This window comes from Brachionichthys hirsutus, chromosome 10 (assembly GCF_040956055.1).
Source record: "Brachionichthys hirsutus isolate HB-005 chromosome 10, CSIRO-AGI_Bhir_v1, whole genome shotgun sequence".
NCBI classification, from domain to species: Eukaryota; Metazoa; Chordata; class Actinopteri; order Lophiiformes; family Brachionichthyidae; genus Brachionichthys; species Brachionichthys hirsutus.
The window spans coordinates 10071213-10088876 of record NC_090906.1 but is presented as its reverse complement, the minus strand read 5'-3'; the positions used below and the strand labels follow the sequence as shown (position 1 = coordinate 10088876).

The following is a 17664-nucleotide window of genomic DNA, read 5'->3' as shown; positions in this document are numbered from 1 at the left end:
GTGACAGCCCCCATAGGACAGACTCTTCCCATCTGACGCTTACTTCTGGGACTCCCGCAGGAGGTTTGCAGCATTGCTGCAGGCAGGATTCTGTTTGGCATAGTTCAGCCACCCACAGGCATCGTACTCCACCCAGTCGGTGCCATGACCGTGACCCAGCAGGAAATGATTGTCTTTTTCACTCTTCAAGAGGAAACTGTGACCTGGTGTAAATGAAGGAGACGGTGTGAGATCCCGTTCAATAATAGTGACAATAAAGGATGATGAGTGAAGTGCTTTAATCCATGGTACCTTACAATCATAAGTAATGCAGCCATCTGACGGGGGGCCTAAAATTGAAAACAAGCCGTCCTACTTGCCTTTACTTTCGCCTTCAGCAGGTCCATAGTAGCTAAAGAGACGTCCCAACAGGGTTTCCTCTGATCCCCCTGGCTGGAGCGCCTCCTCCTCCATGAGCCACAGCAGGCCCCTCGCCTCATCCGTTCCTCCTGTCCTTACCTGTCAAATTAATGTGCATTGGCGTTCTGCTTTCCATGCTAGCCTCAATTGATCTCATGCGACAATCAGAACTGTTGTTCCTCCACCTTTTGTTGATGCTTATACTAAAACTACTCATTGCTATTTTAAAATTATATTCCATTAAATATCAGAGAGAGTAATGTACTGTATGGTTTCCCACCATACAGTTGTGACAGGCCTCATATTAACACAAGCATCAGAAACGAAAGTTTCAAAAGCATTTGGAGCCTCCAGCAGTTGCTGCGATAATGGCATCATCAGTTAAGCTATTCGCTCTAATTGAAAAGGAAACAAAACAGAATTCATGAATACGCATCATGAATATCCCCCACTACATATGAGTGGTGGGGAATAAGGGATTAAAAAGTAATACAATTAGTATTACGATTAGTGTGAACACAGAAGAGAAAGTAAAACCCTCTCCAGCATTAATAAGGTTTTTGTTGTGTCTGTGTTCTCGAACAGGTAAACGTGACTTCTCTTCTTCCATTAGAAATGAAAAGCACGCTCTATTTACCGCGCAAAGTTGAAGAGAAACTACAGCTATGTGGATTAGAATGAGCTCTACGACGAGGCATGGTTAGGATGACAAACACCCGAATCCACCCGGCTTAAAACCAAAAAGTTATGCTTGAGACATCTTTATCAGTGATGCACACAACACTCACTTCAAACACAATCAGTTCAACAGGGGGGCATGTGACAACTAGGTCTACCAAGGTGATTACAGAAATCAGAGTTTCAACAAGAGGAAAGAATTATCTGCGAGTCAAATGCACGTTTTATGAAAAGCAGCAGATCTTTAGCGGACTTCTACAACAAGAACCTGTGGGGGGGTTTTTTTGTTAGTGCAATGAACTCCAGTTCACTGCTTATGATGACATTCCCATTAGAGTGCAGACCTGTTAAAAAGTGAGGAAATCAAACCAAACACACTGGAATTATACCAATGTGATCTATGACTTCCTAAACTCTGCCATTTCCGTTTCCATGATACACATCACAAGCTGCAAAGGCCAAACATTGATTTTCCTTCTCAAAGTCAATGTTGTAACCTTTCTTTTCCTGCTCCCACCCTCTCTTTCGATTCGCTGCCAAACACCTTTCTATTTAAGAAAGTAAATCTTTGGATGGTAAACAATGAGATCCATTGTTGAGCCTAGATACTGTATTAACATTTTAAAATATGACATTGAAAAGGGTCTCATTGTTAACAGCAACATTATTATGTTGGTATTAGCAACACAAGAATTATGACATCTGAGTTAATAAAAACAACAGACACGGTAAAACACTGAACTTACCAGCGCTTGATTGGAGGTTTGGTCTACCACGGAAACAGACAGCGATGCGCTGGGTGCCGTGTCATCTATAGCGAGCTCTATGTTCTCCTGAGGGGAAGATAAAGACTTGTAATGACTTACGATGATGCAAAACAACAGGACATCTAAATATTATACACAAGATGCAAATGTGATGCTTCTGTCTCATGATGTTTTTTTAAAAAAGCCTAATTTCATACTACATTGCAATATTGATTTAGCTCATTAAACATTTGTTTTTGGAGCCCTTTTTTTTTGGTATTGGGCTTTCCCCAGATGAAACAGGAGAAGTCAGTACTGTTCGCGCTGCACATACAGATGTCACTCATCCAAGTAATTCAAACTCCTTGTTCCCTTTAAGGGTGTGTTTATCTCATGGATAATGGAGTCAACAAATGGACAACAAATCTATTACAATAACAAGACCGTTTGGCATTTAGACTGTTTTTGCTATAGGTAAATGGAAGCGCAAAGAAATTCAATACTGTTGCAGATAATGGGATTTCTGGAAATAAGTACATTAAATTGCCTTCCCTAGAGCAAAACAGCAAACCTGCTGGATGCCAAAACAGGCATCCAGCAGGTCACGGTGACAAAGTGCAGGCTGCATGGAGGATGTGGGTGTGCTAATAGTGTGGCTGACTGTTTATTTAAGAGTAGCTAAATTATGAGTCAGTGTATAGAGGAAATGTGAAAAATATCCAGCATTTCAGCGCCAACAGCATTTAATTCATGAATAGAAAGTATGCCTGCTGTGTGTATCACAGTTTAACCTGTCTCTCACTGCTATTGTTGGCAGTGTGTGTCATTTAAAATGAGTTTGACCTGCTTTTCAATGACCGTTTCACTACTTCTTATATTGTGAAGATGGACCGATGAATGATACGCGCCACAGGGACTAATGCAAAACATAATTTTTGCTTTCAATTCAATTCCTTTCCTCCCTGGCAGCAGATGCAAGCGGAAAGAGGAGCAGTAATCCCGGGATCCTTGTTCGGAGTATTAAAAATTGCTATTATTGAGATGTTCCTGTTCAACTTTAATGTGCAGTCAGCCAAGTCTTAAATAAAACTTCTGAAATTAGAGTTCGGGGCTGCAGCAATGGGTGGATTTATTTATTTCTAGCAAGAAACCAGAATGTAATATTTATCTTTAAACGTCTCATACTGTCCAGTTGTTGTGGTCTGGTATAACTAGATGGAAATTACTGGAGAACAGAAGAACGCTAGTTCATTAATCAGTCAGCAACACCACCGCTGTGCAGCTGGGCATGTCTCCCATAGGCAGTTGTGAGTGACTTTTCTTTCATCTCAGCAGAGGAGGCAAAGACTGGCATCACTAATGAAGGGGTCTAAACACATGAACTCGGCTTGTCATGGCTTGTGACAGGTGGGTGTGATAGTTTATCTCGTGTGTACACATTCTCTATTGGAGTTGATATATCTGAGTGAAAGCGGCAGACAAAGAGAGAGAGATAGGACAAGGGGGGGTCGGGTGGGAGAAGAAAGACAACGAGAATGAAGCTATTTGTATGCGTGGTGCATCCAATTCCACGTCCTTACCTCTTTGTATCTCTCCAGCTCTTGAACGACGGTCCGCTGATAGAAGAGGGCATGCAGGCGTTCTTGGGTGTAGTTGTGGCATAGGTCTTCAAAGGACGCGCTCCACTCGCGCTTAGCCAGCCGGGGGTTTTGGAAGCCTGGTGTGTCCACAATGAGCAGAGTGCACAAGGAATGTTGGCTGGATTTCAAAGCCCTGAAGCAAACAGGGCAAACGCACACACACACAAACATTAGCGGCGTGATAATTAAGGCAGTATTTTATTGATTGCATTCAGCGCGTACAACTCTTTGCTTTACCCTTAGCTCTCTGCACCACATCCCTAACTTTAACCCTCATTATACTTAATCCTACAGTTTACAAACTAAACTCAAGCCGAAAATCTTAAACGGCTTCTAAGATTTTCAAGCCACACTCTCCCAACATTGTGGTAACCTAGAAATTTATTTGATATGGTTTTTGGTTGTCAAATATGTTAGGCTGAATTTTAGCTACTCGTTATATGATGCAGGGTGCATCCGCATGTTTCCAGTGCACACATGTGCAGCCAAGAAGATGTCATGTCCAGTTTCAGAAAGTAAAACTTTAGTAAGGCAATGGATGAGAAATACTTACCGGTTTATGAGAGAAATGAGGAGAGTGAAGACTTCAGAGTAAAGCCCAGACGCCATGGCCTCTAAACACTCTGCGGCTGTAGCCTTGGCTCCTGTTGTGAGAAGCAACCAGACGCAGAATAAATCAGAACCAGCAAGTTTACAACAATATCCCCATCAACAAACAATAATGTGAAAGCAACAGTAGAAATATAGACACAATGTTTTGTCTCCTGAAGGATGTAGAATAGCATCATAAAAGTGGATATTGCTCCCAAAGACATGAACTGCTAAACAAAAGTCACAGTAGAACAGTTCCATTTAGACTTAAGTGGGGCCGAATTGGACAGATCAAAAAGTGTACACTCATGTCTGTATTGAGCGGCAATGCCCACCTGTCAAGCTCTCCTAATTCACTGAATATACACAGAAAATAAAGTGGTTTTATTGCGTCTGAGGGATATGTTCACACATGCATGCATATGACTATGTGAGAGGGGGAGATACAGGGAATGTGGAACGGAACGGTATTCTGTTCCTCCCCTCTGTGACAGACTTCAAAATGTCATCATCTTTCCCTTCAAAGTGACTTGTAATCTTGATGAAAGTCAGAAGACCCGCACATGTGTGAAAAATCAATGTGAGGCAATCATCATCTCAAGGACAATGAATGAAGATGAGAGAGAAGATTGCTTGTCCTGACATAGCGTGGATACATAGCATCAATAGCCGCATTTATTAAAGAGTTACGTTTCTTTCTTCACAGGATGCAGTTTTCCTCAGTTGCATTTATTTACATGTCATGTGGGTATGGAAACAGAGGCGAGAATGGGAAGGAGCAGGGTGTGATGGTTTGGAGGGAGGGGGGGCAAATGTGTCTGTGGCGTACCTGCATCTGCTGCGCCATTTTCCTCAGAAGCCTGGCGAATGAAGCTGGCTCTGGGCAGGGTGCCCTTGGCTTGGTGTTTGAAGATGGAGGCGGAGAGCTCCTCCAAGGTGCAACCCAGCAGGTAGGCTGCTTTCTGAGCCCACTCGTGACGTGCAAATTGTTTCCTGCCAGCTGAGACACATGCATGAAAACTTCCATTAAACCTCCTGCCAGCTTTCCCAGGCACACGGGTAGCCCGGTAGCTTTGTGACAGCCCTGTCTGACAGGGCAGGCTTATGTCTGGTCAAGCTGACACTGACACAGCTGTTGTAAGGATGCAATTAAACCTCCTCAAAAAGCAGTGAAGATTCTACTCAAACAAAGCCTGTGAGGACAAAGTAATAATTGCTCACTTTACTTTCTGGAGAATGAAAGCAACACTTCTAATTAGAGTACAGAACAAATTTTAGAGATGGAAAAACAGTTTTGGAAACCTCTTTCTCTTTAATCTAGTCCCCGAGTGGCGGATAAATGCATATATGAGTGGAAACATCAGTGGCATCCTCTCAGATTGAAGACAGAATCCGGGGAGATTTCACACAGGGTCGTGGGTTTATCTGTTTCATCACCGCTGCAGGCACCCTGCATATTTTTCTTGCCGATAGGCAGAAGGCAAAGAATTAGATTTAAATATTTGCTTTGATAGTCCCTTCTCTAATTATTTAAATTCTTTCCAAACATCATAAATAGGACATTGGGTTTTCCCATCTTTCTGCTAAATCAAACATCAAGGAGCATATGAGTCTTAAAAATAAAATAACTACATATGGACACTAGATGTTCTTAAAAAGCATCCAGAGCATCATTTATTGTTAGAGCTACTGTTAGATATAAGTGTTGACATGACAGTATGTCGTGAAAAGCAAGTTTATTTTATTAGTACTGTACTCTTTAATTTGTTTAGAGATCAGTGCTGCCCTCTTGTGTTACACCGTGGAACTACACTACACTGTATGTAAAACGTGATGGCAGCATGAGCTATGAAAAGCAGATCTAGCAGGAGATGTTTCTGGCAAGGAGGCTCAAAAGTTAGTTATTTTTTAATTTGTTAATATGGAAATAGAGCACATGCATCACCGAGTTGTGAGGATTACAGCTCCCTTGGATAATAGGTAGTGACTGAAACCATTTCAGCTAAAAGGGGGAATTTCTACTCATTTCATCATGAACTATAAGGTGATGATATTCATTTACATCTTGGTCGCTGGTTTGCACGTCATCATAACTGAGATTATCCACGAGAGTATGTAGTGCAGGTGTGACAGGAAAAATAAATTGGTGAGAAATCCTACCCTTGGTAGCGCCTGCAGCACCGAGATGGTAGATGGCCCCAAGGACAAGCCAGAAGGCCCTCTGCTCATCAACACCGATGCCAAGAACCTTCATGGCTGCTTGCAACTTGGCAAACTGCTGGGAAGCCCGCTGCTTATCCTCTGCCTGACAGATAGCACATATATCCAAATTTATTTTCCTTACACCAGGCCAACACTTCTGTGCAGAACACCCGTGTGTTCTCTAAAATCACACAACGGGGTGTTGTTACCCCACTGCTGTTTTGTTCATTGCAGACAAGCAAAGGGCGGTGAAGAGTCCTCTCTGTGGACTTATTGCACAGTCTCTGTCTAAAGTGATCTCGTATTCGGTCTGTTTGAAAACGCGATTTCATTGTGTGTTGCGGACAGATAATGATTAATAAAAAAAAGCATTTCGTTTGGTGCATGTTGGGTAGAAATATGGCGGTAAAACATGGTGGGCTCAGTAGAAGAGGTCCTTTTCCCCACGACTGGTATAAAACGCTCAATCTGAGGTAATGAAAACATCCTATAAGAATGTTTACCTTAGTCTGAGGCATGATCTTGAATGCACTGTTTTCAGCAAAGTGGTTGAGGTGCAGCTCAGTCCTGATGAAGAAATGGGAACACAGAACAGATCAACTTCGCTGATGTCTCCTAATGCCTACAGAATAAATATGGCATATTAGCATTAATTCAAACCTGAGAGAACCGTCTAGTCCAGCCATCAGGTAGTAAAACACATTAAAAGTGAACTCTCCTTCCGGTCTCCTTGTCACCCTCATCTTCTCCAGAAGCATAGTCTGCATGGGCATAGCAGGAGAGACTATTAGCATAACTGGCAATAACATTCCTACAGTTAGAACAAATATGCAAAATAACAAAGCTGCTGGAGTTGAGTGAGAATCTACTGCAGCTCATGGCCCCATTGTCTGATATCATAGCAGATATGCATGTTAGAAACTCAGAAGCACCAGTGACTAGAATAATAAATTGTGTTTATTGTACCTGGATGGAGGCTGAGGTCATCAGACCTGCCTGATCGAAGTCCAGAGAAACAATATGGGAGAAGCGACTGGCATTCCCATTCATGCAGGTAGAGGCATTCCCAAATGCTTCCAAAACCGTGTAGACCGCCTGCCATTTCTCTGCTGCAGAGTGCACAGAAAAATTAACCCTTCAAATATACGGTACTACAGTATATTTAAATTCTTGAGGTACCGGTAATTAGTTTTCACACCCACAGGAGAATGCTTTGTTGGCACTGCCAGCAATATTGAGCAGGTATTGGATGATGTGTTGACAGTTGGTGGTTTTGCCACTGCCGCTTTTGCCAAGCAAGACAATGGACTGATCCTGGCGAGTGGTCAGGAGGTTCCTATAGGCTGTCTGGGCCATGCTGTAAATGTGAGGGGCGGTGTCCTCCCTCCGGCAGCCCTTGAATATTTGCATCACCTGGAAGAAAACAAAGACAGATGAAGGAGAGGAAGAATTGCAAAGAAGATATACATATCTTCATGTAGATAATGCTTCATATTTAACACAGGCTGCAGGCTACCTTCTCGGAGTACATCGAGGGGGCGCTAACGGGGTTAATGACCACCATGTTGGGCCCAGCATGAGTGTGCATCAGGTTAGCGCCGTATCGCTGCCTCAGGGAGTGCATCATGCTCGACTCATTCAAATACTGCAGAGAGGCCAGGTCCTCCACCCGGTCGAACATAGGAGGGTTTGCCTAGAGTTCAAAGCCAGAGAGGATGACATCATCTGTGTCATGTCTCAGTGATGTGGTTCAGAACCATTTGATGATTAAATACCTTCTCTACATCATCTTCATCTACATCCAATAGAGATCCATCACTCTCCAGGCGGATTTTCACCTTCCCCTCTGGCAGGATGTCTGCCCCGGTCTTCAGAAGGGTCGCTGCATCACCACAAAGAGTCAGAATCAGAATTTTCTTTATTTGGCCGAACACGTGAACTCATACAAGGAGTCGGACTCTGGTTTTTTTGCATTGCAATCACAGAATTTAGACTGAAGTACAAGAATCTGCAGAACTCCTCTGTAAATGAATCTACATACATGTGCAGAGTTGTAATCTTTTTATATATGTGCAGGGGTTAAATAAGGCGACAAAAGGTCATTATCAGCTGCAAATCTTAAGATGCAAGATCAACTTGACTGTCTTTTCAGTCATGTACGATACTTCAAAATAATATCTCCCCTCTAAAACAAGCATTCCATGTTGAAGATGTGCCGGGTCTAAGTACAAAACGTACTTACGGATACACGAAAGTACATCTAAATAAAGATGTTTTAACTTACCCAAAGAAAACCCATCCTTGTGGACGAGCCATACTTTCTCTGTGTTATACCAGACTCTCTCTGCCGTTATCTGCTCCTCACTCTTCCCCTGTTAGAGATAAAGAGAGATTTTGTTTAATTGATAGTTGGAAAGAATGCACCCAGCAAAGCAGGTGCTCAACAGACGCCAAAAGGTAGACATTTCCAAACCGAGGTGAATGTTTTCATGGTGAAAGAAGAAAAATGGATGTGCAGCATATAAACAGGAAAGTAATTTGTGGGATGGAGATACCTCTACCGAGGCTCGCTTCTACATTTTATATTTTTAGTATTGGTGAAGTAGTGGGCACAACAGGTAGACGAGCTGAATTCTGAGTGAAACCAAATGACTAAGATTATAGATTATAGCCTCCCCAGTGATCGGATTGTCTCTCCTGGACCATTACCCTCATAGATTAAAATACTCACCACACAGGATCACCACAAAACAAACATCGCTATCTAAATCGGTGGGTTGCAGCCAGAGCTACAATCTAGCCTGTGGTCTGACCTTAGCTGCAGCTGAGTGTGCTGCCTGAAGGACGGCCACGGGGTCCTCAACAAGCTGCAAATGGAGAAAAGAAGGAAAGTATTTTTAGAAATAAAAATCGAACAAAGATTTCCAAATTAGCCAATCAGAAAATGCAAAATATCATAGTATTCCAGGACAGCAGTATGCAAGTCAAGCAACGCAAGCGGTCTTTCTACCGAGTCTTTTGAGTGCATCACCAAACAGCATTTGAATATCACTGCATTAATGAACAGGGATTATGAGGTGCATTGAGGCCTTGTGTGTGGCTTTGTGGGGAAATTCATGTTCGTTCATATTGACAGTCACAGTTAACAGGATTAGTTGCACACAGTAGGGAATGTACTGTAATAGGTAAAGCTAATCAACTTAGCTATTGATAGCTCAGTTCTCCATAAGGAATCAATGGAATGTGACAAATGCACTGAATGGATGCAAACAAATGCTGGATTCCTCGAGGTTTCTTATGTGTAACTTCAGTAGCAGAGCTCAAGTCACAGCAACACATTCTGCTCATTTGTAAGGTGAATGCACCAGGGATCTGTTCACGAGTCCCTTGACCAACATTTGGGATACGTTGCATTAAAGCATTCCACGCACATGAACCAAGAATGAAAACTGGTAACAAAGACAAGTAGGCACACACAACAAAGTCAAGGGAGGGGGGGGATTAAGTAGCAAACAGGGGTGTACCTTAGCGGAGTGGTGGCGCCTGACAAACTGACCATGCAAGCAGCAAGTCAGCATCCAACGACCCACAGGGAACGGAAAGCACAGACATGGGACACAATTTCAGACGTCAGAGCAAGCAGGGGGAATACAAAGAAGTTCCTTTCAGGTTCACTAGACTTTGGGTGAACTGTGTAATCAAGCAATACCAAAATAATCCCAATGGGCAAAGTACAGTGCAAAAATAATCCTCTGAACTGATTAATACAGAATGAATGAAAGGCAATGAGGAAGAGTCCTGAAACTAAAGATGTTAATCAACACAAAGCACAGTTTCAGACTGCATACAAGAGCAATGAGCATGTTTCAGCATAATTGAATTATACACAGCCCACATTGCCAAGTAAGCATTTATTCACCTAATCTCAGTCAATCTGTTGTCAAAGTTTCAGATTTCACACCAACTGAACAGTTACGCAGAGGACTCTTGTTACTGGACAGGCCAGCATGGATTTGTGGGTTTTTTTCTCGACACGTTTCCCCATATTCAGAGAAGCACGAAGTTGACTGAGGCTGGTCTAGACCTTGCTAAAGCATGGCAGGTGCAAACCAGGCAATTATACAGAGACAGTGATGTTACATCTTTGCCAGCAGCGCTGAAGATCCTCCTCACACGTTTGTAATCTTCCTCAGTGGGAACCAGCTCTGGGACCTACATTTGGACACCAGGGCCAGGATGTGATCCAGAAGGACTTGTTATAATATATTAATTATGTTGTTATAAACGTTCACTTCAGACAAAAAAGAAAACAAGCATTTCAAGAAATGTGAACGTTTGAATGTAAGAAACACACACTACATTATGTGTAAGCAGGCAGATGAACACACACCTGTATATTTAGTTCAGACTGCACCTGGAGCAAGTCAACAGGGGCCGTCTTACTAGTGGGGGCCACTGGGGGACATGGTGTCTCCTTTACCTTTACACGATACATGCAAACGTTCACACAGACAGTTCAGACAAGGAGGCAAACAGAGATGGAAAGATGACAATGAGGATGGCGTTCATGTGTATTTTCTTTTCACACATTCGGCACCGCTGTCAATGGCAGTTTATAAAAACCATTTGATTTGTCAAAAGGATATGGCATGCCGTTCAGGAACTTATTATATATATATATCAAAAGTGCTGGAATATATGGACCGAACTATGAAAAGTCTGAGAATATGGACCGAACTCTGGAATATATATACGAAAAGTCTGAGAATATGGACCGAACTATGAAAAGTCTGAGAATATGGACCGAACTCTGGAATATATATACGAAAAGTCTGAGAATATGGACCGAACTCTGGAATATATATTTTGATATATATATTCAGACATTTTCATAAATATATTCAGACATTTTCATATATATATTCAGACATTTTCATAAATATATTCAGACATTTTCATATATATATTCAGACATTTTCATAAATATATTCAGACATTTTCATAAATATATTCAGACATTTTCATATATATATTCAGACATTTTCATAAATATATTCAGACATTTTCATAAATATATTCAGACATTTTCATATATATATTCAGACATTTTCATAAATATATTCAGACTTTTTTCGGTGCACGGGAATATATATTTGAAAGCCGCGGTGTAGCGGTTAGGGCTCCGCACTCACACCCCTGTCGCCCCTGTTCGATTCCCGGTCGGGCAAACTAGTTTATGACTTTCAACGGAAACAAATCCACGGGCGCTTTTTTGAAATCCTCCACTTCGACAGGATATTTGTACTGTAAGACATGCTGCTGTCTGACTGTACGTGTACTCTAACATTCTATCTAATAAATACATTCTATCTAATAAATATATTCATCATCATCACGGCGCAGCTGCGATCTTGCGTCATCACTGAGCGAGTCAGCTCGAAATCTAGTGCCGGCAATTCTCAATGAGGAGATAATGAACGCCCTGAAACAGATCTGCGAGGGCTTTTTTGAAATGCTCCTCTTAGATATGATGTTTGATTGTACTTGTACTGTAATACATGCTATAAGTGTCCGTGATGGGGTCGAGGCTGCCTGCCCCGGAACATGCATAGCGCCGTTCTGGCTTTATACGGCACTTGACGGGTCGCGTGATGGGGTCGAGGCTGCCTGCCCCGGAACATGCATATCGCCGTGCATAAAGCCGTTCTGGCTTTATACGGCGGAACATGCATAGCGCCGTATAAAGCCAGAACGGCGCTATGCATGTTCCGGGGCAGGCAGCCTCGACCCCGTCACGTGACCTGTCAAGTGCCGTATCAGGTCAGAACAGTTTGGCCAGCGAGGGGGCGTGACGATCAGCTGTCGGCACGCCAGCCATCACGTGACTTGTCGGACACCCACAGCATGCATCACACTACAAATACAGTCAAACATCCTGTCTAAGAGGAGCGTTTCGAAAAAGCCCTTGCGGGTTTGTTTCAGGGCGTTCATTATCTCCGCATTGAGGATTGCCGGCACTAGATTTCGAGCTGACTACATTTATGACACAAGATCGATCTGGCGCCCCGACCGGGAACCGAACGGGCGCGACTGGGGTGTGAGCGCGGAACCCCAACCACTACACCGCGGCTTTCAAATATATATTCCCGTGCACCGAAAAAAGTCTGAATATATTTATGAAAATGTCTGAATATATATATGAAAATGTCTGAATATATATATGAAAATGTCTGAATATATTTATGAAAATGTCTGAATATATTTATGAAAATGTCTGAATATATTTATGAAAATGTCTGAATATATATATGAAAATGTCTGAATATATTTATGAAAATGTCTGAATATATATATGAAAATGTCTGAATATATATATGAAAATGTCTGAATATATATATCAAAATATATATTCCAGAGTTCGGTCCATATTCTCAGACTTTTCATAGTTCGGTCCATATTCTCAGACTTTTCGTATATATATTCCAGAGTTCGGTCCATATTCTCAGACTTTTCATAGTTCGGTCCATATTCTCAGACTTTTCGTATATATATTCCAGAGTTCGGTCCATATTCTCAGACTTTTCATAGTTCGGTCCATATATTCCAGCACTTTTGATATATATATATAATAAGTTCCTGAACGGCATGCCATAAAAGGACTATTTAAAAAATGGATCATTAAGCACAGCAGCAGGACAGGAATAATGGTTCAGGGATTTTGTTTGTCAGTGGTTGCTCAAGCAACAATCTTTTGCAAATAATTAAAGCACTTCTCAGCCGAAGTACACAACAACTGCACCGACATGCGAGGACTCAGAGTAGCAACTGAAATTCAATTGCATTTTATAACTTTGCTGTGTAATTGTATGCAACAGTGGGACTAGAATCAATATTTTTCCACTGTGTCCAATTGGCATCTGATTTGTATTTCAAATTGAGATTATGCAGTTAAAAAAACCTTTTAAACACACGTACAACTGTAGTTCTTTTTCTGTGAAATACACTGCTGCAGAATGCAACAAAGTTCTATAAAAATCCCTACACACAAAGAAAACACACAGACTGTATTTATATACAACCTAAAAACCGATGTTGATCCAAGTCCATGAGGAGCAGAAATGCAATTTTACTGCTCGACTCCAAAAAGGGATGGTTATGCATTAAAGTGCATTTCAACTGACATCTTGATTCTATACTTAATATTGGAAAATACATTTCCCCCTACAGGACTGAAAACACAACATCACACCTGAGAAAGGACTCTCTTTACTCCATCACCACACACTTGGCAGATCACCCAATCTTGTGGGCATCTTTTTGTAACACTGAAGTAGCCAAAAATGTCTTCCAGCCTCAGTGGTCTCCAGCAGACAGATCACATCTTCAATCCTCTGCCTCCGGGAGGTGACAGAAATGAGTCACAGAAAACCCTGCCTCATGTCGACTTCATTCTATCAAAGCTATTATGTTTGATGAGGATAATTAGGATGGCAGTCGTAAAGAAACAGCGATAATGCTCCATATCCAAACACAGGGTTGAAGAAGTGAATAGTTATTATACCTGTGTTATTATGAAACGGCATGCTCCACCCAGAGGTTAAGTAGCACACGTGCACCTGCTTCACTCGGTACCTCTGGTTTCTTTACAGCTGAACGAGGCTTTGGGATGAAGCCTGCCGGAGGAGCCAGGGAGTCTGTCTTGATGACGGGGATGAATCCCGGAGGTCTTGTAAGCAGATTCTGATTTGGTTGCAATGGGCTGGTTTTTCTTGAAGGGATAAAACCAGGTGGAGGAATCAAAAGTTTCTGTTTGGGGACAGGAATGAAACCAGCAGGTGGGGCCAAAGGGTCAGGTTTGGGAGTGGGGAGGAATCCCACTGGTGGGCTTAGAGGTGCTGCGGCAGTGGCCTCCTCTGTTTTTTCTGCAGCTGGTTTAGCCTCCTCTTCCTCCTCCTGCTGCTCCTGCTCCACTTCGTCCTTCGTGTCCTCTTTACGGTCCTGGGTTCGGGTACGAGGCCTGTGTTCTTTGGTTCGACGTCTGCCCATGAGGCTAGTCAGGCCCATGGAGATATCATCCTTGTCCACATTAGAGTTCTTGGTGGTTCTGAGAGTGGGGTCTGCAGAAGAGGCCGCTTTAGCAGCCTCATGAACGGCCGGCTGGTTCCGTGGTTCCGTGCTAGCCGGAATTACACGCCTAACAACTCTCCTCACAACCCTCACCACCTTCCTACCACTAGAACCCTGCTCGTCTTTCGGAGCATCCGAACCTCCCATGTCCACGTAGTTATCGTGTTCGGCAGCTGTTGATGCAGTCAGCTGTGTTTCGCTTTTGGAGTCTAGCTCAGGTTTAGGGACTGCCTGAGGCTGGCTACTGTCGACACCAGACTGGATGCAAACAGAGACAACAGCACAGATTACAACCAGTACTGAAGAAAAGATAGACGCCGTCATTTCCATTAGAGTGTGTGAAAAAACCCTGATGCATGCTAGTATTTTCAATCAGGCGCTTTAATCCAACTATTTAATTTCCCTCCAGCTTTGTCATTTAAATACTAAAAAATGTTTAAAAAAAATTGCAAAAGTATATATAGAGTACATCCATGTAAGAAACAATGAATGGAAATATTTAGCAGAAAACTTCAATAAATTTGAAAAAAATAACCACAGGTATACATTTATGTTTAAGTGATGTTCAGCACTGACAGTGAGGGAAGCCAAATAATATGAAATTGCTCCCGATACTGAAACAGTTCTTCAGGTCAAATATGACCTCAGACCAGCTAACGGCTAAACAATGATTAAGACCCCTACTTTTAATCACCTACTCCAGAATTCCACGTACAGCCATCTTATTTAACTGAAACCTTAGAGGTTTTACCACCTTTAGCTTGCAAAGATTGGTAAATGTTTCTCCATCTTCTTTTAGCGCAGCACAAAGAACAGTTTGCATCTTGGGAATTAACTTTTAAAAGAATGCTACGCAAACACACTTACATCTGGCTTGTTCTCAACCTTAACCTGTACAAAAAGAAGCAACACAAAAAAAAAACCGATTAAACCACACATTAAAAGATGAAACCACACACAGCCTAAGAAACAGTTCACAAATTCAATGACACGCCGCATGCAGATGAGAAGTGAAAGGCAAAAATGAGCACACAGAAAAGCGAGACTTCCCTTTTGCTCCCAGAATGAAAAGCGTGACTTGTACGCCATGACGCCGGGTCAGAAGACATGGAACAAGCTGGGCGAAGTGGAGAACAAATGTGAGGAGTGATGATAGCACAAATGATAGACTGGAAGAGCGAGATTAAATAATTGCTGGCAATGATGAATGGGAATGTAGGGGTGAGCGGTGGGATACTGGGATCTTGTATTCTGCAAACGGCAGGATACACACCAACAGGGAGGTGGGACCAGAACACATGAACAACAGCATCAAATGGTTTGATTTCTTCACACTGCCATAAGCAGATGAAACACACAAACATCTACTGCAAACAGGACTAAACGTCTTTAATGTGTGGCATCACTTTCAATTGATTACTATATATATATATATTTCAACTGATATCTTGATTCTATACGTAATATTGGAAAATTGGGACATATATATATATATATATATATGAAAAACTAGACTTTAACTCAACTGTTAAAACGATTATATACAACGTTGGTCATTAGCTTCACTTGTAATGATGACAAAATCCATCAGGAGACATACGACTGTTCCACACAACATGAAAAATAATAATAACTTAAGCCGGTATTAATGGTCAGACGAAACACTATATTTGATCACACCACTCTGCTCAATAACCAGTAAAACAACAAGCTCTAATTTGTACAGTTCCCTAAATATTTTAAACTTAAAATTAGCTTTTTTTACTCAGAGTAAAAGAAAAATGAGTTGCGCAGCAACATGTTTCACCATCTCTGGCCCCGCTTTCATCAGAGTTCACTCCTATTAATAGTTTCAGCAGGAAAGGAGGCCATTCTGATGCCACCAGAACCCAGATGAAAGTGCTAGACAGACCGCGTACACCCTGAACACATCACATCGTTCACCACACACACAGTCCACCAGAGGCTCAAGGCCATTACCTTCTCTCCAGGCCTGGTTAACCTTCCAATTTTTGCTTTGTGCAGCGCACTCTCAGCCGAGGCAGGGTAGGACCAGGGTCCGCAAAGAGAGCACTCTATTCTTAAATGAGAGGGAGGGCAACCTCGAGGGCGGGGTCACAGTCAGCAGAGCACGGTTTAGCTGTGGTCTCGTCTGAGGAGTGGGGTAACCTGAGAGGAGCTGGCAGGGGAGATAGAAGAGGGACAGCTGCTGGAATACAGACGGGGCCACAAATAGAACGTGCACAAACTACGTCAATTAAGTCAGACTCTTATCACTGTTGACGGGGAATCACCGAGGTAGTCTGCCTCATCGGGAGACAAATAAATATGCATTTGTTCCTAGCTGAAAAAAACAACATCGGGAAGAGATTTAGGGATTTATGGACACTCAAAGCTTAATGAAAATGTATGTATTTCTTCGTTTTCCTCTACAGTAACAAATTGAATATGACATTTGTTAAAAGTGAAGAATGCACACAAATATCGGCAATTAACATTTTCATTCACTGCAAGAGGGCTTTCGATTAAAGCAGCTCCAGTAATTCCAGCACTAAGCTAATGAAGAGCTAAGTGCAAGCAAAGATCCAAAGCATGGATCAATTGTCTACACATCGTGCTTTTCATATTTGGTGGTGGATTACTTCTCACTGCCTTCTGAACCACAAGAGGGAGCTATAAACTAATGTAAGATTCAATTCCGATTTTGCAGAGGCACACTACTGACCTACATTTGATATGCCATGTGGTTTAGGACCAAACCATCATGCAGCCCTGAGCAAACAAGCCCAGACAGACTAGTCAGATGTAATTTTATAACTGCTTCCTCAATTAAAAAAAATAAGTTACAAAATGTTGCCTCGAGTAAAATCAAAAGTGAAAATGCTGTAAATCCAGTTGAATCAAAACATGTGATGTCTGGAGGAGGATGGTATTCAGATCATTAGTGCCATGGAGTGAAACCACACAACACGCTTAGAGGCTAATCCAATCTTGGCATGCTCTCTCTTCATAAACTCATTAACAGTTACATTTATTAAATAATCTGCAGTTGTGTACAAAGGACAAAGCAATGACGTGAACCAAGTCATCAAGAATCATCAGATGCAAAGCCCTCTGTGACAATAACACACTCGTTTGCCTCATTGCAAAAATAGAGTCTTCCTGAAAAAGACTGTGATGCAGCCGAACACGCATCCACACGTCCATCCAGCACAGTTAATCCGCAGAGTCAGTTACTGGGACACAGCATCACGTCGGCTGGTTCTCCATGCAGAGCTATG

The 17664-nt window shown here is 42.2% G+C and overlaps 1 protein-coding gene across 1 annotated transcript in view; it reads right to left on the bottom strand.

Moving 5' to 3' along the window:
- LOC137900896 (unconventional myosin-XVIIIa-like) overlaps positions 1 to 14591 on the bottom strand; it is a 45258-nt gene extending 30667 nt beyond the window's left edge. Inside the window, exons 1-19 of the mRNA XM_068745043.1 lie at positions 13889 to 14591; positions 10647 to 10736; positions 10397 to 10468; positions 9781 to 9807; positions 9070 to 9123; positions 8541 to 8628; positions 8032 to 8138; positions 7773 to 7949; positions 7459 to 7669; positions 7223 to 7365; positions 6917 to 7017; positions 6760 to 6823; positions 6215 to 6359; positions 4884 to 5054; positions 4017 to 4107; positions 3404 to 3596; positions 1824 to 1910; positions 360 to 498; positions 44 to 203 (exon numbers count right to left, since the gene is read on the bottom strand). Coding sequence (XP_068601144.1) covers positions 44 to 203; positions 360 to 498; positions 1824 to 1910; positions 3404 to 3596; positions 4017 to 4107; positions 4884 to 5054; positions 6215 to 6359; positions 6760 to 6823; positions 6917 to 7017; positions 7223 to 7365; positions 7459 to 7669; positions 7773 to 7949; positions 8032 to 8138; positions 8541 to 8628; positions 9070 to 9123; positions 9781 to 9807; positions 10397 to 10468; positions 10647 to 10736; positions 13889 to 14530 — 2762 coding nt within the window. The 5' untranslated portion in view covers positions 14531 to 14591. The remainder of the gene's footprint in view (positions 1 to 43; positions 204 to 359; positions 499 to 1823; positions 1911 to 3403; positions 3597 to 4016; positions 4108 to 4883; positions 5055 to 6214; positions 6360 to 6759; positions 6824 to 6916; positions 7018 to 7222; positions 7366 to 7458; positions 7670 to 7772; positions 7950 to 8031; positions 8139 to 8540; positions 8629 to 9069; positions 9124 to 9780; positions 9808 to 10396; positions 10469 to 10646; positions 10737 to 13888) is intronic.
- Positions 14592 to 17664: the final 3073 nt, after the last annotated feature.